This window comes from Cydia fagiglandana, chromosome 3 (genome assembly GCF_963556715.1).
Source record: "Cydia fagiglandana chromosome 3, ilCydFagi1.1, whole genome shotgun sequence".
Lineage (NCBI taxonomy): Eukaryota > Metazoa > Arthropoda > Insecta > Lepidoptera > Tortricidae > Cydia > Cydia fagiglandana.
The window spans coordinates 3119524-3143403 of NC_085934.1; the positions used below are offsets into that span (position 1 = coordinate 3119524).

Consider the following 23880-nt stretch of genomic DNA (forward strand, 5'->3'; position numbering starts at 1 on the left):
CTCTGTTCTTTGTTTCCAGAAGAGGATCTGCATTACGGCGAACAATGAGCGTTTCACCCGCGTTTTGAATCAAAACAATGAAACGCGCGAAAACGTGAGACTTTTGTTCCTGACAGAAAAGCAGGGTCTTGGAAATGCAGCTGTTTAGTTGGTTAGGGCAGTAATCCATCTGTTCAATATCTCAAACCAATCTCGTTGCGTCTCTCTTTCTTATTAAGCAAAATGTGAGACAAAATACACATTGGACAGGTAATACTACCCTTACGAATAACAACTAAATGGTTGAACCTTTGATATTCACAGTATCTCTATCTATTCTTACTTATAACAGTTATAACATTATAAATGAGAAAGCAACTTGGTTACCCTGTTACCTCCTCATGCTTAAACCGCTGAACGGATTAAAGGATGACTCACGTTAGACCGGAAGCTCCGGCCCGGACACGGCCCGGTCAAACGTGAGTCATCCTTTATACTTCGTTTTTTTTAGCATTAGAAATTAGGTAAACAATCTTGATGTGTCTTTTAATTGAAAAACACATTTTAAAAATATGTTACGGCAAATATGTAACAATTATGAATCTAATACGATCATTTATATTCTTCTGCTTTCATAAGTAATAGTTATTGATTTTTAAAAAGCGTTTTTCAATTAAAAGACATGCCAAGATCGCTTACCTTCTTTCAAGTTCTTTCTAATGCTAAAAAAACGAACTTTAGATGAAATTTGGTATGAAGATATCCCAGGAAAGAGTATAGGATAGTTATTGTCACGGAAATCAACATTTCACGAAGACACGGGCAGAAACTATTACCTACAGGTGTATATTCACAAAAACCAAAAAAAAATCGGAGGACAAGACGAAAAATTATGTACTTATACGCAAACGTTTGGAGAGGTCTTTACATAACTTCTAGTAACAAATTTAATAGGTAAGTACCTAATAGTTTCATAACTTAGACACTAAAAGCAGCCTAACAACTAGAGGGTCTACCGCGAACAACGAAGTTCGGAAATTGCGGGCACTTTTGTTTGTCACTCTAATTACCTACGCCTTAATTGGAGTCAAAGAGAAAGATTATGAAAGATGCCCACAATTTGCGAACTTCTGTGTTCGCGGTAGGCCTTCAGTAGCGACATTTCCGCGCGCTAACAAGTCATCGCGACTTTAATCGAGTTTTTGTATCGGCTCGGAATACATTTACATTTTTGCGGAACTGCGATTTGCAATTTGCTAACTTTTTGTACGATCCGCCGGGCTGGAGCAGCGCAGTAGGTATGCTAATACCTACAAGATTTTAACTTACAGTGTTACTGTGGGTTATATTTGAAGCAAGATTTGAACCAGTTCCCGGTGTGTTTAGGGTTTAGGCTATAATTCATTTATGGTAAAGCCTGACCAATAATATTATAATTATTTATGATCAAGAGCGCTGTTATTCTCATGTATACCTAAGGTTCAGTTTAGTATGAAAAAATCTAGTATCAGTAAAATTCTGCAACATGGCGCGTGATCATATAAACCTTCACTGCTGCACAAATTTGGACTGATTGCACTCCTTAAATATCTACATAAAAAAATATTTCGCAAGTAGAAAATTAAAAATGAATTGTATTATTTTGCTAATCCGTCAAGTGGACGGAAACTGGAACTGGACGGTAAACTTACGCAATTAGGTACCCAATATACGTAGTAAGTAATTAACTTAGTTACTGGATAGGTACACTGATTCTGTGACGAAACCAAAATATCCCACAAATGAAACCGACCTGGATAAACAACGATACAAATTGTGCTTTTGAATAATTCACGCGGAAATCCGACGGCGCACCGAGGCAATGCCAAACATTAAGCGAGACATTCGGAGAATGTAGCTAAGTATTCTAGTCTAGATTATACAAGCTAGACGTTGTAAGGACGGAGTGGATTGAAATTGAGAAGTAAGGTCGAGTTCACAAACATTTTTACCAGCCACATACCATACGACATACGTAAACATAATATATGTGATATGTGTACAATTGTGTACCTAAATAGGCTAAATATAATTTTGGAACGTTAACTTGTCGAGTGATGTTTGTTACCTAAGGTCGCCTCCATAAACTCGCGAACTAAATTGACATGAGTTTGACAAATAAAATGATACCAGGAATAGCAAAGAAAAAATAGTCACGGGTATATGTCGATAAAATGATATCGATAAGTAAAATATTGCACTTACTACCCATGTCATAATTATAAAGGGGTCACAAACGATTTCGATTAATATGAATGTGACGAGAAAAGTGGTTAATTCGATTGTAAGATTGTGTCGTTACCAATCAAATCAGGAGGTGCGGATGAGAAACTGACAAATTTCAGTGTCATGTTAGTGCGCAAAAACTTGCCGTTCTTTATTTCAAGAGCTCGGTTGTCGCCATAAATCTAAAATTGGTGATTTAATTTTATACATGTGGCCGGTAGATGAGATTGATCCATAATTATTTATACTTGGTTAAGCAGATCTTGTCAGTAAAAAAGGCGGCAAATTTGAAAAATGAAGGCGCGATGGGATATCATCTCAAAGTAAATTTGAATTTCGCGCCTTTGTCTACTGACAATATTTGCTTGATCTTGACCTAATTGTCAACTTAAACGTCCAGTTTAGGGACTGGTCTTCACAATCGAAGCCATAGGGATACCGAGGCGATTTAATTTTTGCGTCCACACCACTCGAATTAAATGAGAAATTAATCACATTATACGAAATATTTCCCCGTCTGGGCCGGCCTTTTTTGTGTTTTGAGCCAAAATCACTTTTTCTATGTTATCACCTACAACTTAATTGTTACTCTAGCTGTAAGTTTTCGTAACAAATAAAACAAAATAAATATAATAAAATATTTATTTAATTACAATATGTTTATTCAATATCCTTGTCTCTATTAGGTACTATAAAATTGCACAAATTTGGAAATACCGACATTCTCTAATTCAAACTTTTTTGAAAATATCGATATGAACAACACTGGCCAAACTGTGGTATCATTTGTGCACATTGACCTGTCAATTTAGTTCGCGAGTTTCTGGAGGCAACTGTAATTAATTTCCTTTGCACCACGCTATGATCTTATCTTAGTGCACACGGCGACGATACTTTTTATCGAATGCACGACAAATACGTATATAATAAAATCCAACAAGTTCAATTACAGGCGTCATATGAAAAAAAAACACAATTTATTTACTTTCTAGTTCTACCCGAAATTCAATGGTTTAAAAACAAAATTATAGTGTATAAGTAGGCCCCGTGCATGAACTATAGGGGGCAGCATAGGAGCCGTCAGATTTTTGGCGCGTGGCGTAAATGTGTCGTTTATGCTTCCGATGTAGCCCACAAGATGTCAGAACCTATTATGCACAAGCACAGAATAAATAATAGTACTAGGTACAGAAGACTCACTCTCTAACAAAACGCGTCTGTCACGATCAGCACAGATATGGCCGCAAGGTGGCGACAGCGCCACGCGCGGCTTATGGCAAACCCCAAAATTGGAGTCGAACGGATGTACTTTTAGCTACCTGTAGCAAAGCGACGAAATCGCGGAGTGAGCCACGCCTGGCACAAGGAAGCGTACCGACGAGAACGGTAGTAGATGATAGCACTTGCTTTGAAGCCCCCTCCAGACTATGCGCGTGAATCGCGGGCGAAGCCGCGAACGCGAGTGTGGAGTCCAGAACGCAGACCTGCGAAATCGACTCCACACTCGCGTTCGCGGCTTCGCCCGCGATTCACGCGCATAGTCTGGAGGGGGCTTGACAATGTACATGTGCACATGCATATATATGTTTCCGATTCAGGCCACAAGATGGCAGACCCTCTAACGCGCACGGTCCCTACACGCATTCTGCGATCATAATTTGTAAAACATTCGCAAATAAAGATCCAAAATGGGTAGTAATAAGATATAGATGGTCAAGAAAATTTCGTCATTACAAAAAGGCGCCAAATTCAAATGTTCTATGAGATGATATATAGTGGGTCAAGCAGATCTTGTCAGTAGAAAAAGGCGGCAAATTTGAAAAATGTAGGCGCTAAGGGATATCTTCTCATATAAAATTTGAATTTCGCGCCTTTTTCTACTGACAAGATCTGCTTGACCAAGTATATTATCCTTTCGTGCCTACTTTTTTCATACATATTTTGTACACTTTCAGTGGCCTATTTTATAAAGCTACAAGTTACAATTTACAAGCGGAAGTCTCGTTCTAACACATAGGGTTAGAAAGAGACTTCCGCTTGTAAATTGTAACTTTTAGCTTTATAAAATAGGCCACTGGTTTTTCTTTACTCCCAAAGGAGCGTTCGGATTTTTTATAATCAGGGTAATATCCGAAAGTTACCCAAACAACGCTTGCAAACTGTCATCAGTGTCACTTTCAACTGACATCATACTGACATTGACGTTTCATACAAAACTACAAAACACTGCGGACGCTTTTTATAGCATAACTCGCGTATTATACATAAAATATTTATTTGCTGAAGTTTTAAGAGCGCCTTTTCGATTGTTAGCTATTTGCTTAAATATTGCAATGGCAAACGCTTCAAATTAAGGAAAATCTATAGTTTTTGGACGTGGCCCCCGGTAAAGACACATTCTGGGATTGCGACATCTATAATAATAATAACTAATAAGTAACCTAGCTTATGTGTTACAGCGTATATCGGGAATCATCTCAAAATGAACCAAATAAACTGGCTGCTGTAAAGCTTTAAGTTTCAAGGAGTGTTATTTCTGTATTTTTAGGTTAAGGAGTTTTGTTCCCATCATGAAGTTGGTAAGTTTATTTTTGAGTTTCTCTGTCTCTGATAACTCCACTCTCTACTTCTAATCTAATCTAAAGAAGATATTATTTCTCTCATAGCAATTTATTTTAAATAGCTAAATTATGACACTGATTTTAAAATTCATTTTTAGGGTTCCATACCCAAAGGGTAAAACGGGACCCTATTACTAAGATTCCGCTCTCCGTCCGTCCGTCTGTTACCAGGCAGTTGAATTTTTCACATATATTTCTGTTGACGCTATTACAACAAATACTAAAATGTACGGAACCCGGAAATAATGCAATTTACTGTCTGAAATAAAGGATTATTACATTATTACATTACGGAACCCTCGGTGGGCGCGTCCGACTCGCACTTGTCCAGTGTTTCTTTTTGATATTCTACTATATAATTTTTTTTTTTCACTCGGAAGCAAAACTGGTTTGAGCCTTGTATCTTAAAACCTTTCCAAAACAAATAACTATTGTTAGCGATAAAAATGTAAGAATTACTAATAATTAATAAAATAAAATAATTTGTTCGTTTTTACAGTACTGTCTAAGCAGTGATGCAGCGAAGCCATGCTTCGTCCTATCATTCAAGGAGCTACTCATTATGCTGGACTGCGGACTGTCGGCACATTCTGTGCTGAACTTCTTGCCGCTGCCTCCAGTACCCTCAGCGAGGCTTGCCAGTCTGCCTTCGTACACTCCACCGCATATTACTGATCCACTTCTAGAAGGGGTGAGTTACTTTGAAATAAATGTTAATTTTAGAGTCAACAGAACCGGCCGCCAAAAAAATATTCCATACAATAGAAGTTACACTCTTATTTTAAAACATCATGGTTATGGCATGGCAGATGACTGAGCAGAACGGGAAACACATAGGACGGGAAATCCTTGGAAGTAAATGGCGTTGGATCAGACATATGCTACGTAGGCCGGACAGCCATCTTGCCAAGCATGGTCTCGGCTGGCAGTAGACAGTCGGAGAGGCCTCATACTACACGTAGGTGATCAGTTGGAAGGAGGCTGGCTCAACTGGACTCGGCTGGAAAGAGCTGAAAGTAGCCACTATAAAGATCGTGACAAATGGAGGATTCTTCTGCTAGCCCCTAATGTCCCTAATGAGGGATAACAGGGACGCATCATCATCATCATGGTTAAATTACGTTAAATTTGTCTGGTACTTGGTTTTTTGTTAAAAATTGTTATACAAAGAAATTATAGACATAAATACTTGAATGAGAGTGTAATTTTGATGAGTAGAAAATTGTGTGATATATGTATTGAAACATTGATAAAAATATTTCACCTCACGTCTCACAGTCTCTCTCAACGCGTCACAAAGAGATACACAAACTTATTCAAACTCAATTTAACGAACATTCTCATCTTTTTCTAGGAGCTAAAAGAATGCTGCGGCCGCGTGTTCGTAGATTCAGCTCCAGAGTGGGCCCCACCGCTGGACAAAGTGGTTGATTTCGCACAGCTGGATGTGCTGCTAGTGTCAAACTATACCTGCATGCTGGCGCTGCCGTTCATTGTGGATACACCCGGGTTTAAAGGGCAGGTGCTGGCTACGGAGCCTACTTTGCAGATTGGGAGGTAATGGCCTTACAACTTGGCTTAGGTTTATGACATCACAAAAACTTCCGCAGGTTCCTAAATAGGAGGCAGATGTTGCTGATGTTGGGACCAAGTCTAGTTTTTATTTCATTTTACTCACAGATCATAATATAAACCCGCACACAACACAATCTTGAATCTCATAGTCAGGTTAAGGCAGCTACATAAAGATAGTTTATATTATAAGGTTGTGAATGAAACCTATAGTCTTTAGGTATTTAAATAAAAGTAAATAAAATCTACCCTCAAACGGCTCCTTAAGCCAGTTGAGGATAGATGAAAACATTACATGATCAAATAATGTAGGAGTCAGGGCGTTCAGTGACAGATCCAGGCGGTTTTGTATTTGGTTGGTTAACCAATAAATGTTATGTACCCAAAAATGTACAAAATATTTGTTTACTTTTATTTTAATACTTAAAGATACAGAGATAGATGGCTACCACGAACATCGACTTTTAAACAATGTCTGTCTCCATTTCTGTTGCTCAGTTACTCGTAGATTAGTGTAGCGCTGTAATAACGTTAACACAAATAGATGCAAACGCCTTTCCATGTCGCAAATTTAGATACCTAAGTTCTAATTGTTGCTGTTTCTCATCAGATTCTATCTCGAAGAGCTCTCCGAATGGCTGTCAAACTGCAGCTCCGGCGCCGCAGCGAAGCGCTGGAAGGAACTCCTTCACGTTCTACCACCACCACTGGCCCACGCTTCCAGACCTCGAGCTTGGCGTCGCCTGTACTCCGCAGAGGCGCTACAACGGGCTTTGGCAAGAGTACGGGTCGTGGGATATGATGAACGTGTGGATATTTATGGCGCTCTCGATGCCACACCAGGTAGGAACGGCTTTAAGCTCTTCATGTTAGAGCGAGACAGACTATGCTACTGTTTCTTCTCGTTAGAATCACTGGATGGAACTCCTTCACGTTCTACCACCACCACTGGCCCACGCTTCCAGACCTCGAGCTTGGCGTCGCCTGTACTCCGCAGAGGCGCTACAACGGGCTTTGGCAATAGTACGGGTCGTGGGATATGATGAACGTGTGGATATTTATGGCGCTCTGGATGCCACACCAGGTAGGAATGGCTTTAAGCTGTTTATGTTAAAGCGAAACGGACTATGCTACTGTTTCTGCTCGTTACAATCACTGGATGGATCTCCTTCACGTTCTACCACCACCACTGGCCCACGCTTCCAGACCTCGAGCTTGGCGTCGCCTGTACTCCGCAGAGGCGCTACAACGGGCTTTGGCAAGAGTACGGGTCGTGGGATATGATGAACGTGTGGATATTTATGGCGCTCTGGATGCCACACCAGGTAGGAATGGCTTTAAGCTCTTTATGTTAGAGCGAGACAGACTATGCTACTGTTTCTTCTCGTTAGAATCACAGGATGGATCTCCTTCACGTTCTACCACCACCACTGGCCCACGCTTCCAGACCTCGAGCTTGGCGTCGCCTGTACTCCGCAGAGGCGCTACAACGGGCTTTGGCAAGAGTACGGGTCGTGGGATATGATGAACGTGTGGATATTTATGGCGCTCTGGATGCCACACCAGGTAGGAATGGCTTTAAGCTGTTTATGTTAAAGCGAAACGGACTATGCTACTGTTTCTGCTCGTTACAATCACTAGATGGATCTCCTTCACGTTCTACCACCACCACTGGCCCACGCTTCTAGACCTCGAGCTTGGCGTCGCCTGTACTCCGCAGAGGCGCTACAACGGGCTTTGGCAAGAGTACGGGTCGTGGGATATGATGAACGTGTGGATATTTATGGCTCTCTGGATGCCACACCAGGTAGGAATGGCTTTAAGTTCTTTATGTTAAAGCGAGACAGACTATGCTACTGTTTCTTCTCGGTAGAATCACTGGATGGATCTCCTTCACGTTCTACCACCACCACCGGCCCACGCTTCCAGACTTCGAGCTTGGCGTCGCCTGTACTCCGCAGAGGCGCTACAACGGGCTTTGGCAAGAGTACGGGTTTATGTTAGAGCGAGACAGACTATGCTACTGTTTCTGCTCGTTAGAATCACTGGATGGAACTTCTTCACGTTCTACCACCACCACTGGCCCACGCTTCCAGACCTCGAGCTTGGCGTCACCTGTACTCCGCAGAGGCGCTATAACGGGCGTTGGCAAGAGTGCGGGTCGTGGGATATGATGAACGTGTGGATATTTATGGCGCTCTGGATGCCACACCAGGTAGGAATGGCTTTAAGCTCTTTATGTTAGAGCGAGACAGACTATGCTACTGTTTCTGCTCGTTAGAATCACTGGATGGAACTCCTTCACGTTCTATCACCACCACTGGCCCACGCTTCCAGACCTCGAGCTTGGCGTCGCCTGTACTCCGCAGAGGCGCTACAACGGGCGTTGGCAAGAGTACGGGTCGTGGGATATGATGAACGTGTGGATATTTATGGCGCTCTGGATGCCACACCAGGTAGGAATGGCTTTAAGCTCTTTATGTTAAAGCGAAACGGACTATGCTACTTTTTCTGCTCGTTACAATCACTGGATGGATCTCCTTCACGTTCTACCAACACCACTGGCCCACGCTTCCAGACCTCGAGCTTGGCGTCGCCTGTACTCCGCAGAGGCGTTACAACGGGCTTTGGCAAGAGTGCGGGTCGTGGGATATGATGAACGTGTGGATATTTATGGCGCTCTGGATGCCACACCAGGTAGGAATGGCTTTAAGCTCTTCATGTTAGAGCGAGACTATGCTACTGTTTCTTCTCGTTAGAATCACTGGATGGAACTCCTTCACGTTCTACCACCACCACTGGCCCACGCTTCCAGACCTCGAGCTTGGCGTCGCCTGTACTCCGCAGAGGCGCTACAACGGGCGTTGGCAAGAGTGCGGGTCGTAGGATATGATGAACGTGTGGATATTTATGGCGCTCTGGATGCCACACCAGGTAGGAATGGCTATAAGCTCTTTCTCTTAAATCGAGACAGAATATGCTACTATTTCTTCTCGTTAGAATCACTGGATGGAACTCCTCCACGTTCTACCACCACCACTGGGCCCACGCTCCCAGACCTCGAGCTTGGCGTCGCCTGTACTCCGCAGAGGCGCTACAACGGGGTTTGGCAAGAGTACGGGTCGTGGGATATGATGAACGTGTGGATATTTATGGCGCTCTGGATGCCACACCAGGTAGGAATGGCTTTAAGCTCTTCCTCTTAAATCGAGACAGAATATACTACTGTTTCTTCTCGTTAGAATCACTGGATGGAACCAGTGGCGTAACTAGGGGGGGGTTGGACCGGGCACGTGCCCCGGGCGCCGTCCAAGGGGGGGCGCCAAAATGGGCAAGACTAGGTACTCTCCTCCCCGCCTTGCCAAAAGGCAGCAGGGATATTTTTTTCAATCGTATTTACCACCACTGTGAAGTGTGAAATGCGGATGGTAATCTGGTCCACAGCTCAAAAGAGAAAGCCGATCTTTTAGGTAAGTACTCTTTTTTTCTCGAACTCGACCTTGAAAGACGACGGTAGCGCCAGTGCGAATACTCTATGCCAGAAACTATCAAGCAGAGGGATATTCGGCGGGAGTTGCTATGCTTTCATTTTTAAGGCGAGCGGGCCGAGTGCTTCAGCTAGAGTTGTGTCCCGTGTTAGCGCGTCTTTTGCGTCAGGGGTCTCCTGTCGGGAAGTTACCATCTTATGGACTGTCCAAGAGACTACCTATGCAAATGGATCGCTAGCCCTTTGTCCGGCAGGCGCATATGAGCCGTAGTAGACGGAACCTGCTCCAATAGCTGCTGCTGCATATCTGTCGGACGACAGTAGGTACTGGGGATTCCTATACAGGGTGGCTAAAAATAACTACATTCCCGTTGCTAAGGAGGTTTTGCTATTATACTCAGCAACTTTTACTACGGGACCAACCCCGCAAAACGCGAAAAAAAAGTTTACCTTATAAAGAAAATGGACCAGCCAAAATGTATGAAACAGCCAAATTTTTTTTTCCTGACTTATCGGTTGGGCCCATAGTAAAAGTTGCTCATTATAATCCCAAACCCTCCCTGGCAACGGGAATGTAGTTATTTTTTAGCTACCCTCTATACAGGTTGTTCTCTACCGCTCGTAGGTAAAGTACAATGAGCTGTTGTCTGAAAAATTGTTTGACCTTCTGCCTAACTAGGCAGCTGCCAACGGTTACAGCTTGCCATCACTGCACCGCTCGCCGTAGGCAGAGTGTTTATCCTCACACCCTAGAATCTAAATGGTCGCGCTCTGTGTGGTTTAAGAGAAATTCCCTTCACAGCGGGCGGCAGGAAATTCGTCGAGAAAAAGGAGCTCATTCCATAATAAGTTGAATAAGTTCCCTTTTCTCGGCAGGCTACAGGCTATGGTGACCTCCAAAAAAGAAGTGTATAAGTTTTAAAATGGTCGGCAACGCGCATGTAATATAACACCCCTAGAGTGTAGACGTGCAGGGGACAGCAGGGAGGATATACGTTCACAGAGAGAGGCTATGGTTGAGCGAATGAACTTGACCCTTAGTCTCGTTTCCCAGTGGGGTGATGACAATCTGGTCACGTTCAATGCCTCCAAAACGCAGACGTGTCTATTTTCCGCAAAACGGAGTCCATTCGACCTGACTCCTTCTTTCCGGGGTGCATCTGTACCTATTACCGACAGCCTGGAACTTCTCGGCATGGAGCTGAGTTCAGTCCTCAGCTTCGGCAGCTTCATTGAGTCTAAAGCACAAACTGCGGCCAGAAAGCAGGGCGTCCTAAATAAGGTGAAGCGATACTTCACACCTGGACAGCTTCTAACACTTTACAAAGCTCAAGTCCGGTCGTGTATGGAGTATTGCAGCCACCTGTGGGATGGCTCAGCTAAATACCAACTCGCCGCTTTGGACTCAGTGGAGCGCAGAGCCAGGAGGATGATTGGCGACAAGAAGCTAACGGCTAAGCTTCAGTATTTGGCCCATCGGCGGAAAGTCGCCAGCCTGTCGGTATTCTACAGGTTGCACTTCGGGGAGTGTGCCCAAGAGCTACACGAGCTTATTCCACCGTCCCCATTCTACCATCGGACTTTTAGACGCACGGCCGGTTTCCATCCTTACTTGGTAGATATTCCACCAATTCGCACGAAGCGCTTTGCTTCTACTTTCCTTATGCGCACTGCCAAGGAATGGAATTCCTTGCCGGCGTCTATATTTCCGTGTTCTTATAACCCGGCAACCTTCAAATCAAGAGTGAACAGGCACCTTCTGGGCGAGCTCGCTCCATCGTAGGCCACGTCTACGCCTCGGCTAGTCTGTGGCCATGAGTAAGCCCATTCATAATAAAAAAAAAAATCGTCCATATGATGCGGTGACTGCTTACCATCAGGTGGGTCGTAAGCTTTTTAGCCATCGATGTAATAAAAACACATACTTATTATGTATTTGTCCAAGTTAAAAGTAAACTTTAATAAGTAACAAAGTGACCCTTTCGTTAGTTAATTTAGTTTGGGGGGGGGGGCAAATTTGGTGCCTGCCCCGGGCGCCATATCCTCTAGCTACGCCTCTGGATGGAACTCCTCCACGTTCTACCACCACCACTGGCCCACGCTTCCAGACCTCGAGCTTGGCGTCGCCTGTACTCCGCAGAGGCGCTACAACGGGCTTTGGCAAGAGTACGGGTCGTAGGATATGATGAACGTGTGGATATTTATGGCGCTCTGGATGCCACACCAGGTATGATTTTAGACCAGTGTTGGTTTAATTAAAAGATTTAATGCCCTTAGCTTTGCCTTTTTTTGGCGTAATCAATCAGATTCAATCGATTGGTGAGATTATAACGGGCTTGGCAAGTTGTTGATCATGCCGACAGCGGTCGGCAACCTGCGGCCCGCGGGCCGCATGCGGCTCGTGAAACTGTCACTTGCGGCCCGCGAGCCTCCCTGGCTATTTTGTATGTAATATTGACAAACGTCGATGTCTGATAAAGTCATAAATATTAACAAAGTGCGGCCCGCGTCAACTTCGGTAACTACTATTTGGCTCTTGACTGCTAAAAGGTTGCCGACCGCTGCTCTACGGGTCGATTTTTATGGCACTTTGGATGACACACCATGTAGGAATGACTTATATTAACACTATTTTTGACGTTTCCAAACATTGAATTTTCCGACACAGCTTACCGTTTACAGCAGTGAAATTTCCGGGCCATTCATCATAACATATCCTTATAAATAATTCCTTCCGTAAATTAATTCCCTTTTTTCAGTGTCATCTGGCTTCTGTCTCGGCTCAGCCAACTGGGTACTACGCTCAGCGCACGAAAAAGTAGCATACGTGAGCGGCTCATCTACTCTGACTACGCACCCTCGACCGATCAACCAGGCCGCATTACGTGGGGCAGATCTGCTCCTACTGGCCGCACTCACACAGACTCCCGCGCATAACCCGGACAACATGCTTGGTAAGAACTCTCTTACAAAATGGTTATGAGTGCTCATCTAGTATCAACTCCCTAGCGAAATGGCATGAGGGTGAGCGGTTCATCTACTCTGACAACGCACCCTCGACCGATCAATTAGGCCGCATTACGTGGGGCAGATCTACTTATGTTGGCTGCACTCACACAGACCGGCTTGGTAACTAACTCACTTACTATGATAGAAAAATTGGTGTAAGAGTGGTATCAACTTCCTTACAAAATGGCATAGGTAATCGGCTCATCTACTCTGACAACGCTCGCCCGATCAACCAAATATAGTTAAAAAAAAGCCTACATACATTCTGACTAATATTTTTCCTCGACAGGAGACTTATGCGTCCACTGCGCTACAACCCTCCGCGGCGGCGGTGGCGTACTATTACCTGTCTACCCTTCAGGCGTCCTCTACGATCTGCTGGAATGTCTGGGAGCTCATCTAGAGGCGGCAGGCTTGGCGCATGTGCCTCTGTACGTGCTCAGTGAGGTGGCCGACGCGTCGCTGGCTTACTCCAATATACTGGCGGAGTGGGTCAGCCAGGCCAAGCAGGCTAAGGTAATGAGGGAAACATTGTGTATAACATTCTACTACCTGTCTACCCTTGCGTTCTCTATGACCTGCTGGAATGTCTGGGAGCACATCTAGAGGCGGCAGGCTTGGCGCATGTACCTCTGTACGTGCTCAGTGAGGTGGCGGACGCGTCGCTGGCTTACTCCAATATACTGGCCGAGTGGGTCAGCCAGGCCAAGCAGGCTAAGGTAATGAGGGAAACATTGTGCATAGCATTCTACTACCTGTCTACTCTTGCGTTCTCTATGATCTGCTGAAATGTCTGGGAGCTCATCTCGAGGCGGCAGGCTTGGCGCATGTGCCTCTGTACGTGCTCAGTGAGGTGGCGGACGCGTCGCTGGCTTACTCCAATATACTGGCCGAGTGGGTCAGCCAGGCCAAGCAGGCTAAGGTAATGAGGGAAACATTGTGCATAGCATTCTACTACCTGTCTACTCTTGCGTTCTCTATGATCTGCTGAAATGTCTGGGAGCTCCTCTCGAGGCGGCAGGCTTGGCGCATGTGCCACTGTACGTGCTCAGTGAGGTCGCGGACGCGTCGCTGGCTTACTCCAATATACTGGCCGAGTGGGTCAGCCAGGCCAAGCAGGCTAAGGTAATTATTCTCCGTCTACCCTTCAGGGCTTTTCTATGACCTGCTGGAATGTCTGGGAGCTCATCTAGAGGCGGCAGGCTTGGCGCATGTGCCTCTGTACGTGCTCAGTGAGGTCACCGACGCGTCGCTGCCTTACTCCAATATACTGGCCGAGTGGGTCAGCCAGGCCAAGCAGGCTAAGGTAATGAAGGAAACATTGTGTATAGCATTCTACTACTACCAATCTACTCTTCAAGCGTCCTCTATGCTACTCAGTACCAAACCAGACCAAACCGGTTGCACCGAACTGTCTGTTACCGTTAGTGCTAAACTTTATTGTATGGGAAGTTTCATTCTCTGCTGTGTGACTTGATCAGTCTGTTAACTGTGGTTGGTGCAACTGGCCCTTAAACTGTCATTTATACCTACCTACTGTAACCACCGCCACATTCCCATATGTTACGTTCCACGGCAAAAGGTTACCTACCTTATGGCAGCTGGCGCTTACGTCGCCTACGATACTTAAGATACCTTTACCGTGGGACGTCACTTATACCTTTGTTACAGGTATATTTGCCCGAAGAACCGTTTCCTCACGCGGCCCTCGCCCGCGGAGGCCGCCTCCGACACGCTCGGAGGCTCCACGACGACGCCTTCAGCCGGGACTTCCGGCAGCCGTGCGTCGTGTTCGCCGGACACCCGAGTCTGAGATTCGGCGCTGCTGTACATCTTGTGGAGCTGTGGGCGCAGAACCCTATGCACGCTGTTATATTTACAGGTACATAGGTACTTTATTAGATACAAACTCTAAGATTATGTAGCCTGGGTCGCTCCGTGACGTGGCTCTTAGTAGACTTCCGGAGTCCCGATATGGCCGCCGTGCTTTTCTACTGCTTATGAATTAGATTTGGATATCACTGGCAGTCATTTAATCGACAAATAAAAGTGCAGTTGTGAAGGTTGCCGCAGACGCTCTGTATATGTATGCAATTCGCGCGCTCCGAACGTCAATCTTCACCCGAGCTTCTAGTATGATGTGAGGCGCCCTTTTTATTAGAGCGGACTTCGCCCGACCTTACGATATGAAGGCGCCGCAGACTCCCTGTATGTGAGAGAGCACACAGCGCGCTCCGAATGTCGACCTTATGGTATGAAGGGCGCAGACAGCGCTCTGTATGTGTGTGAGAACAGGCGAAAAGATTTTAAGGCCATTGATATACAGTGAGTAAATCTAATACGGGCGAATCTCTTAACGGTGGTTAGTATAGGACAAAGTAAAGCTAATTAGATAACATTTACTTAAAGTTGCAACAATAATTTTGTCCATACAAAATAATTCAGCCCGCAATGTAATGCAAACACACGTTAAACGCTCGTTGACAGTTACTTTCAAAAACTCCTATTGCGTATGTAATGTCATTAACTGTCATGAGTGGGTAAACAATAAATAAGTATGATGTTTTTTATCGGACGAAATTACTACCTAGTTTAAAATCAAATTACATGAAAAAATCTTATTAAAGCAATCATTTATTTTAATAACGACCCATTGAAATTACAACTGAAATGTACTGAAGTTGCTGAAATACTTACCTAAAGAAAACCAACTAAAAAACACAATTTACAACATTACAAATTCTGAGAAACCTGAGTTTAGTTTTGCCCCCTCCACCCTTCCAGTTACGGGCAATCCTTCGCGAGCTCGCTGTATCGCGTTTACAAATTACAATTACTCGAGCGTTTCTTGGTACAATCCGATGAGGGAATCGCTCTCTGTACACAGCTAGCGCTCGATGACCATTTTGTAGTGTTTCACCGTAAATTAAAATCATGTCCATTAATTCAGGAGCAGTAAAAGTTGTTAAACGAGGCATTTTTGTAACATACGATTACTTTTGAATCGAACGACTGACATTGTCAAATCAGAGTTGAAATAAAATAAGAAACTTGCAATTCCACCAAAGAGTTTGCCACGTTTTCACACAATGTACCAACCAAGTTGTGTGGTGTATAGACGGTTTAGTTAATTCTCGAAATAATTTTGGTAATAACTGTACAACTATTAGGCGGGCCGTATGCTTATTTTCCGCCATCCTGGTATAAAAAAAAACAGGCAAATTAAATACGAAATGAATACACAATAATCACTTATCATCATCATCATCATCATCTCAGCCATAAGACGTCCACTGCTGAACATAGGCCTCCCCCTTGGACCTCCATACGTGCCGGTTGGAAGCGACCCGCATCCAGCGTCTTCCGGCGACCTTAACAAGATCGTCTGTCCATCTTGTGGGTGGACGTCCTACGCTGCGCTTGCTAGTCCGTGGTCTCCACTCGAGCACTTTTCGACCCCATCGGCCATCTTCTCTGCGTGCAATGTGGCCTGCCCATTGCCACTTCAGCTTGCTAATCCGGTGGGCTATGTCGGTGACTTTAGTTCGTCTACGGATCTCCTCATTTCTGATTCGGTCACGTAGAGAAACTCCGAGCATAGCCCTCTCCATAGCTCGTTGAGCGACTTTGAGTTTTGAGATGAGGCCGATAGTGAAAGACCACGTTTCGGAGCCGTAAGTCATCACTGGTAACACACATTGATTAAAGACTTTCGTCTTGAGGCACTGAGGTATGTCGGACGAAAAGACATTACGTAGTTTCCCGAACGCTGCCCAACCGAGTTGGATTCGGCGGTTGACCTCTTTCTCGAAGTTGGACCTACCCAATTGGACTACTTGTCCTAGGTAGATGTACGAGTCAACAACTTCGAGTACCGAGTTCCCAACAGAGACTGGGATGGGCACAACATTGGCATTTGACATAAGTTTCGTCTTGTCCATGTTCATTTTCAAGCCCACCCGTTGTGAAACTCGGTTGAGGTCATCGAGCATCATGCTGAGTTCCTCCATCGACTTTGCCATGACTACGATATCGTCGGCAAACCGAAGGTGAGTGATGTATTCGCCGTTGATGTTGATGCCAAGTCCTTCCCATTCCAGGAGCTTGAAGGCGTCTTCCATTACGGCAGTAAACAGTTTCGAAGAGATAACGTCTCCCTGCCTTACGCCTCTTCGCAATGGAATCGCCCTCGTGCTCTGCTCCTGTACTCGGACCGACATGGTGGCGTTACTATACAAACACTTCAACACTTCGATGTACCGATAGTCAATATGGCATCGCTGAAGAGACTCAAGCACCGCCCATGTTTCCACCGAATCGAAGGCTTTCTCATAGTCCACAAACACTAAGCATAATGGCAAGTTATACTCTTCGGTCTTCTGTATAACTTGCCGCAGCGTATGGATGTGGTCTATGGTACTATAGCCTTTTCGGAAACCGGCTTGTTCGGGAGGCTGGAAGTCATCAAGTCTGTGTTCGAGACGGTTCGTGATGACCCTTGAAAACAGCTTATAGACATGGCTCAGAAGCGTGATGGGTCTGTAGTTCTTCAATAGGTTGTTATCACCTTTTTTGAAGAACAGCACCACCTCGCCTCTATTCCATGTTTCAGGCGTTATGCCCTCGGACAAGACGGAATTAAAGAGCTTCTGGAGGACTTTAAGTACCGGTGTTCCACCCGCTCTCAGAAGCTCTGAAGTGATTCCGTCTTTGCCCGGCGCCTTGTTGTTCTTAAGCTGCTTCAGGGCCATCCTAATCTCGTACAGACTGATGTCCGGGATCACTTATGAGATACTGATATTAGATGAATTTTCAAAAAGGGTATGCTATCAAAGGTGCTTGTCTATTGCTCGGATTAGATATAATCACGTCAAGTGCTGTCATCGTGACTGATTAAAATGAAGTCAGTTTCTTGTTGATAAATTGATAAACATGATAAATAAATAAGATTTAATATCTTTTAACACGCGTAGTAGTACTTTTATCTACCAAAATAACTACAAAACATTAAAAGCAGTGTAATGCTAACATGTATTGTGAATGTTCCTCCAGATAGGTAAGTTTGTAAATGCTATTGTTGTATTGCTAATGAACATTTGACATTTCGGTACAGCAACCATGTTTACAGTACATTGCTGCTGAGAAATTTAAAAAAAATTAATTATGGGGTCGTAATGAACTGCAACTCAAAAAAACCTTTTACTTCATGATTACACTAATGAATACTATGTCCGATTTAATTTATCGCCCGTATTAGATTTACTCACTGTATAGATAAACTGTATGTCCACAGAGCCTGATTTCCCGTACTTAGAAGCGCTGGCACCGTTCCAACCTCTCGCCATGAAGGCGTTCCACTGTCCCATCGACACGTCCCTCAACTACAGCCAGGCTAACAAACTGGTCCGAGAGCTGCGGCCTCGAGAGCTGGCGTTACCGGAGCAGTACGCCGCCCCTACTGCGGGGCCTGCCAGGTATGTTCATATACACTTGCTATGACGTTCCACTCTCGACACGTCAACTACAGCCAGGCCAACAAACTGGTCCGAGAGCTGCGGCCTCGAGAGCTGGCGTTACCGGAGCAGTACGCCGCCCCTACTGCGGGACCCGCTAGGTATGTTCATATACACTCGCTATGACGTTCCACTCTCGACACGTCAACTACAGCCAGGCCAACAAACTGGTCCGAGAGCTGCGGCCTCGAGAGCTGGCGTTACCGGAGCAGTACGCCGCCCCTACTGCGGGACCCGCTAGGTATGTTCATACACACTCGCTATGACGTTCCACTATCGACTCGTCAACTACAGCCAGGCCAACAAACTGGTCCGAGAGCTGCGGCCTCGAGAGCTGGCGTTACCGGAGCAGTACGCCGCCCCTACTGCGGGACCCGCTAGCTATGTTCATACACACTCGCTATGAAGTTCCACTATCGACGCGTCAACTACAGGCAGGCTAACAAACTGATTCGAGAGCTGCGGCCTCGAGAACTGGCGTTGCCGGAGCAGTACGCCGCCCCTACTGCGGGACCCGCTAGGTATTCTTACGCGTCTCTGTTTTGGCTTAGGCAAAAAATACTTTCGTATTTATGTAGGTACGCTGTCTGTAGTCAACTGCAGAGAGGTGACCCCTGCTGTATAGAAGTTTCTTTATGAAGGTAGGACAGGCTGTTCTCTTTTAAGGGTTTTCAATAGATTCTCGAGAAGTTTTCTTCAGTGAAATAAGATCTTCTCTAAGTCATTCGCGGGAGTTTTTAGGGTTCCGTACCCAAAGGGTAAAACGGGACCCTATTACTAAGACTTCGCTGTCCGTCCGTCCGTCCGTCCGTCTGTCACCAGGCTGTATCTCACGAACCGTGATAGCTAGACAGTTGAAATTTTCACAGATGATGTATTTCTGTTGCCGCTATAACAACAAATACTAAAAACAGAATAAAATAAAGATTTGAATGGGGCCCCCATACAACAAACGTGATTTTTGACCAAAGTTAAGCAACGTCGGGAGGGGTCAGTACTTGGATGGGTGACCGTTTTTTTTGCTTTTTTTTTTGTTTTTTTTTTTTTGCATTATGGTACGGAACCCTTCGTGCGCGAGTCCGACTCGCACTTGCCCGGTTTTTGATTATATTCGCATGTTTCAGACCGCACATCAGCGCCGACGTGCCCACCGTGGTGCTCCGGCGCGGCGGCGCGCGGGCCGTGGGGCTGCGCCGGCGCGCCGCGCGCGGCATCCTCGCCGGCGCGTTGGCGCAGGCCTTGCAGCCGAGGCAACTACGCCCGGGGCTTAGGGCTGCGCCTTTACAAGCTCTACTGGCGCTAAGGGATTCGAGATTGGAGTTGCAGCCGGTTGAGCCGATACCGAGACTGCCTGGGGACGCAGCGCCGGAACCAGCAAGATTGGAGTGGGGAGATTTAGGTAAGCATTTTTGCAGATAGGAATTTGGTGGAATGTGTATACTTTTTGACATACTCTCGCCATAACCTACGCAGTAGGGAGACCTTACAAACTTTCGGCATTTCTCGTCACGCCGCCTGAAGCATCCTCGCCGGGGCACTGGCCTACACCTTACAACCGAGGCAACTGCGTCCGGGATTTAAGGCCCATTTACATGGTGCGAGTTTCTCGCACGTTTTGGGGCGAGAAATCGTATGACATTATCGTATGCAATAATCGTCAGGCGATTATCGAATAAAAATGTTTACACTCATGCGAGAAATAAAAACTCGCCTACGATTATGTCATGCGATACTCGAATGGCGATTATCGCCAGGCGAAATAGTTTACACGGGGAGCTGCGTTCTAGGGAGATATTTGCATACTATTTCTCGACTCGTCTAAACTGGTTCTCGTATGACATTTTTTCACGTACGTGCGAGTATCGCACGAATCGGTGCGGACCGATTTTCGTACGAGTTTTACCTGTCAACTTACGTGATTAGTTACTAATCTTTTCAGTATATTGTCAATATTCTTAGTAAATATTTCTTGTTTTCCTCATTATTTTTAATTTTAATATATTTTAAGTAGCATTTACGAGTAGTTTAATATTGGCTCTTGGCTGAAGTAACGTGACGTTGCTTTTACGAAAAAATAAGTTGCCGGGAACGACAACATATAAGTATACCTACAAGGTGTTTCTGTGATACCTGATATATCTGACTATACTCTGAGGGGTGAATACATAGTTATGTAGGTCATACAAAAGAACTTTTACCTACTCCATAGTAGGTAGGTAGTTTGTCATAAATTTCGAAGAGTTATAATACGTCAATGTTTTCTATGGAACAAGCAGATTTGTTTTTCGCGATTTCGAGCTCCACACTCCACAGTAAAAGCTGTTCAGTATGACCTACATAATTCACCCCTCAGAGTACCTATGGTCAAACATCACAAAATACACTGTATGAAAAGAAAAATATTGTGCGTTTTGGCTATTAATAAAACATTTTAAATGTCCCAAAAAACGCATAAAATTGGGACACCAACAAATATGAACTCGAAAATCTCGAAATGCGATTCTCGCATTAAAATTTTGTTTACACGGAGACATCCAATCAGCAAAGGCGAGGCGATTATCGCTCCTTCTAGTACGATATCGTATGTTTAGTTTACATGATACTATATTTTTTCTCGTGCTACGATAATCGTGCGTTCGAGGCGAGAAAATCGCACCATGTAAATGGGCCTTTAAGGCGGCGCCTTCAAAAGGCTAAGCCGTTTTGTTTGACCAAAATGTCTTCTTCTTCTTCATTTGCCATGTCCTAACGGACGTTGGCGACCACCTTTGCCATCTCTCTCCTGCTCTTAGCCATTCTTGCCAGTGTGGCTGTGTTATCCATATTCGTCCACTTTTTTATGTTGTCAAGCCAGGTGACCTTCCTTTTTCCCCTTTCTCTTTTGTCATCAATTTTTCCTGTCAATATAGTTTTATATAGGCTTTATACAGGGTGTTTGGTACATCGTTTGCCAAATTTAAACGGCAGATAGTTTAAGTCATTTGCTATCTTCTCATGCCTAGAAAAACAAAATTAGTCATGGTTTTTTTACTACTACTCAAGTAAAAATTTGAAATTTACTAAAAACTGTCATAGAAGCGAAAAAAAACTTTTTTCACCAAATTAAAAATTTCTAGGCCTGAGAAGATAGCAAATGACTCAACCTATCTGCCGTTTTAATTTGGCAAACGATGTACCAAACACCCTGTATAGTTAGAGCTTATAAAGTTAGGACTTACAGAGTAAAAAGTCTCGGTACCTGTCTACGGGATCTGATAACTTTTTAGGGTAAAAGTTTTATGCGCCTAGTCTTGGCAACACTTTATATGAAATGTTTTCGGTGGGATTCCTATATATATAATTATATACATATATATATATATAGTCAAGCCATTTTCGTCAAACAAAAAAAAACGGCAAATTTAATCAATGTAGACGTGAAGGGTAATCGTGTGATAGAAAATTTGATTTCGCGCTTTTTGCTACGGACAAACTTGTATGACCGGCTATGTTTTTCCAGACGTGGAGCGTCTGGTCCGCGAGCTGGCGCGCGAGGGGCTGGGCGAGGCGCGCGTGGAGCCGGCGGCGGGCGGCGGGCGCGCCGTGCACCTGGCGCGCCACGACACGCTGGTGGTCGCCGAGCGCGGCAGCACGCACGTCTTCTGCGAGGCGCGCGCGCGCCCGCACGTCCGGCTCAAGCTCAGGAAGGCGCTCGCGGCCTGTTTGAATCACTTGTAATGCTATAAACATACTAACATATGCCGCGCCGAGATACGATTGTAGAGCGAGCTCGCACACATGTGTTCTGCGAGGCAACAGCGAGATTCGATCGCCAGACGAAACTGTAACCTTTTAACAGCTCCCACGCAATTACCCAATTTACCCATGTCTTGTAACGTCACATGTGAAGTGAAATTTGCATAAGGGTGGTATTTCGCCTATCCAATTTCTTTGTTCGATGTGCTTGGCGTCTCACTCTCTCATTAAGCAAAACGTGAGACGCAAATACACATCGGACCGAGATATTGGACAGATGGAATACCATCCTAAAGCGTTCGCTGCCTTTTTGAATCGTCTATAAATCATTGTACAGTCGCCATCAGATATATCGGAGCGACCAAAGTGTTCATAATATCTGAACACGCACTCAAACACCCTGACAATAGAGACGTGTTCAGATATTTGTGAGCACCTTGGCCGCTCCGATATATCTGATGGCGACTATACCACTGAAGAATTATGACGAATTCTACATTGTTTTTATAAGTTCATCGATAAAATAACTTTCCTTTGACAAAGTTTGAGTGGATATTGTAATTGATAAGGTAATATTGAGCAGAATAAAATTTAAGTTGAAATAAAATAAATCTCGTTTTAAATAACTATAGACATCTCACTTAGAACGATTGAAACAAGAAATGAAACAAACAACTGCGTTAATATTGCATTTATACCATAAATAAATATTTTAACACTTATACATTACGTAATAAGTAATAATAAAACCAACTAAAATAGTGTTGTGATAATAAAACGGCCGCGCGAGCTGGCAACAGCGCAAATAAGTCCGTACCATCATCTATAGCTGTTAACTGAACTGAATTAGTAAAAAAATTAATATTTAGTAAAGTAAAAAAAAATAAAAACCAGTTGCCGTGGCAGCTTTCCATAGACTCTCTCTTTGTAACGTAAAAATTGTAATACGAAAATATTTCGGGTGAACTCTTTAACATTTTTAAGCTAAAACTTAGGTAAAAATTTTGGTTTGGATTTATATGTACGTGTTTGTATTACATTTTAATACGTATTTGAAATACTGTTTTTTTGTATGATGACTGTAATTTTTAAATTAATAAATCGACACTTTCGGTAAAAGCTAGTATACATATAAACCTTTTTACCATTTTAATACAAGTGGGTACTTTCCTCTACTTAAAATAAATTATTTGACACTGTGCACGAAATAAAGGACCAGATAATTATTAGAAAAATATAGATAGCAGTTATTTTTAAACACAATTTCTATTTAATTAATCTGATTGAAATATGTGACGTTCCACGGCAAAAGGTGCCTTATGGAGGTTGGCGCTTACGTCGCATAGTGCGGCAATAATATTGGAGCGGCGTTTATAATAGCGTAAGCGCCAACCGCCATAAGGTACCTTTACCCGTGGGACGTCACATATAAGAAGTAGGCGAGTTGACCGTGACGTCACTACATACGTTTTCATATAAATTCCATATTAGCAAACTGTTTTCATAGTTCTAAATAAGACGCTGATTTGACTAGTAGGAAAGCAGCCAATTACGCGGCCAATATAGCCATACTATATTTGCGAAAGTGATGCAACATATCACAGCGAAGTTTGCTGCGGGCATTACACTCATATAAATTTATTGCGGGTTATTCCCATCGCACTCTGTTGCATAAAGTAAGAGGGGGACAGAATCAGCT

At 44.2% G+C, this 23880-nt stretch overlaps 1 protein-coding gene across 1 annotated transcript; it reads left to right on the top strand.

Moving 5' to 3' along the window:
• The first annotated feature begins 4459 nt into the window (after nt 1–4459).
• Nucleotides 4460–22792, top strand: LOC134679868 (integrator complex subunit 9). Its single transcript, XM_063538780.1, has 10 exons — nt 4460–4823; nt 5365–5556; nt 6220–6422; nt 7048–7280; nt 12684–12878; nt 13223–13449; nt 14605–14815; nt 18227–18407; nt 19571–19845; nt 21946–22792. Exons 1-10 carry the CDS (start codon nt 4815–4817, stop codon nt 22161–22163), a joined length of 1944 nt encoding a protein of 647 aa, XP_063394850.1. The 5' UTR covers nt 4460–4814; the 3' UTR covers nt 22164–22792.
• Nucleotides 22793–23880: the final 1088 nt, after the last annotated feature.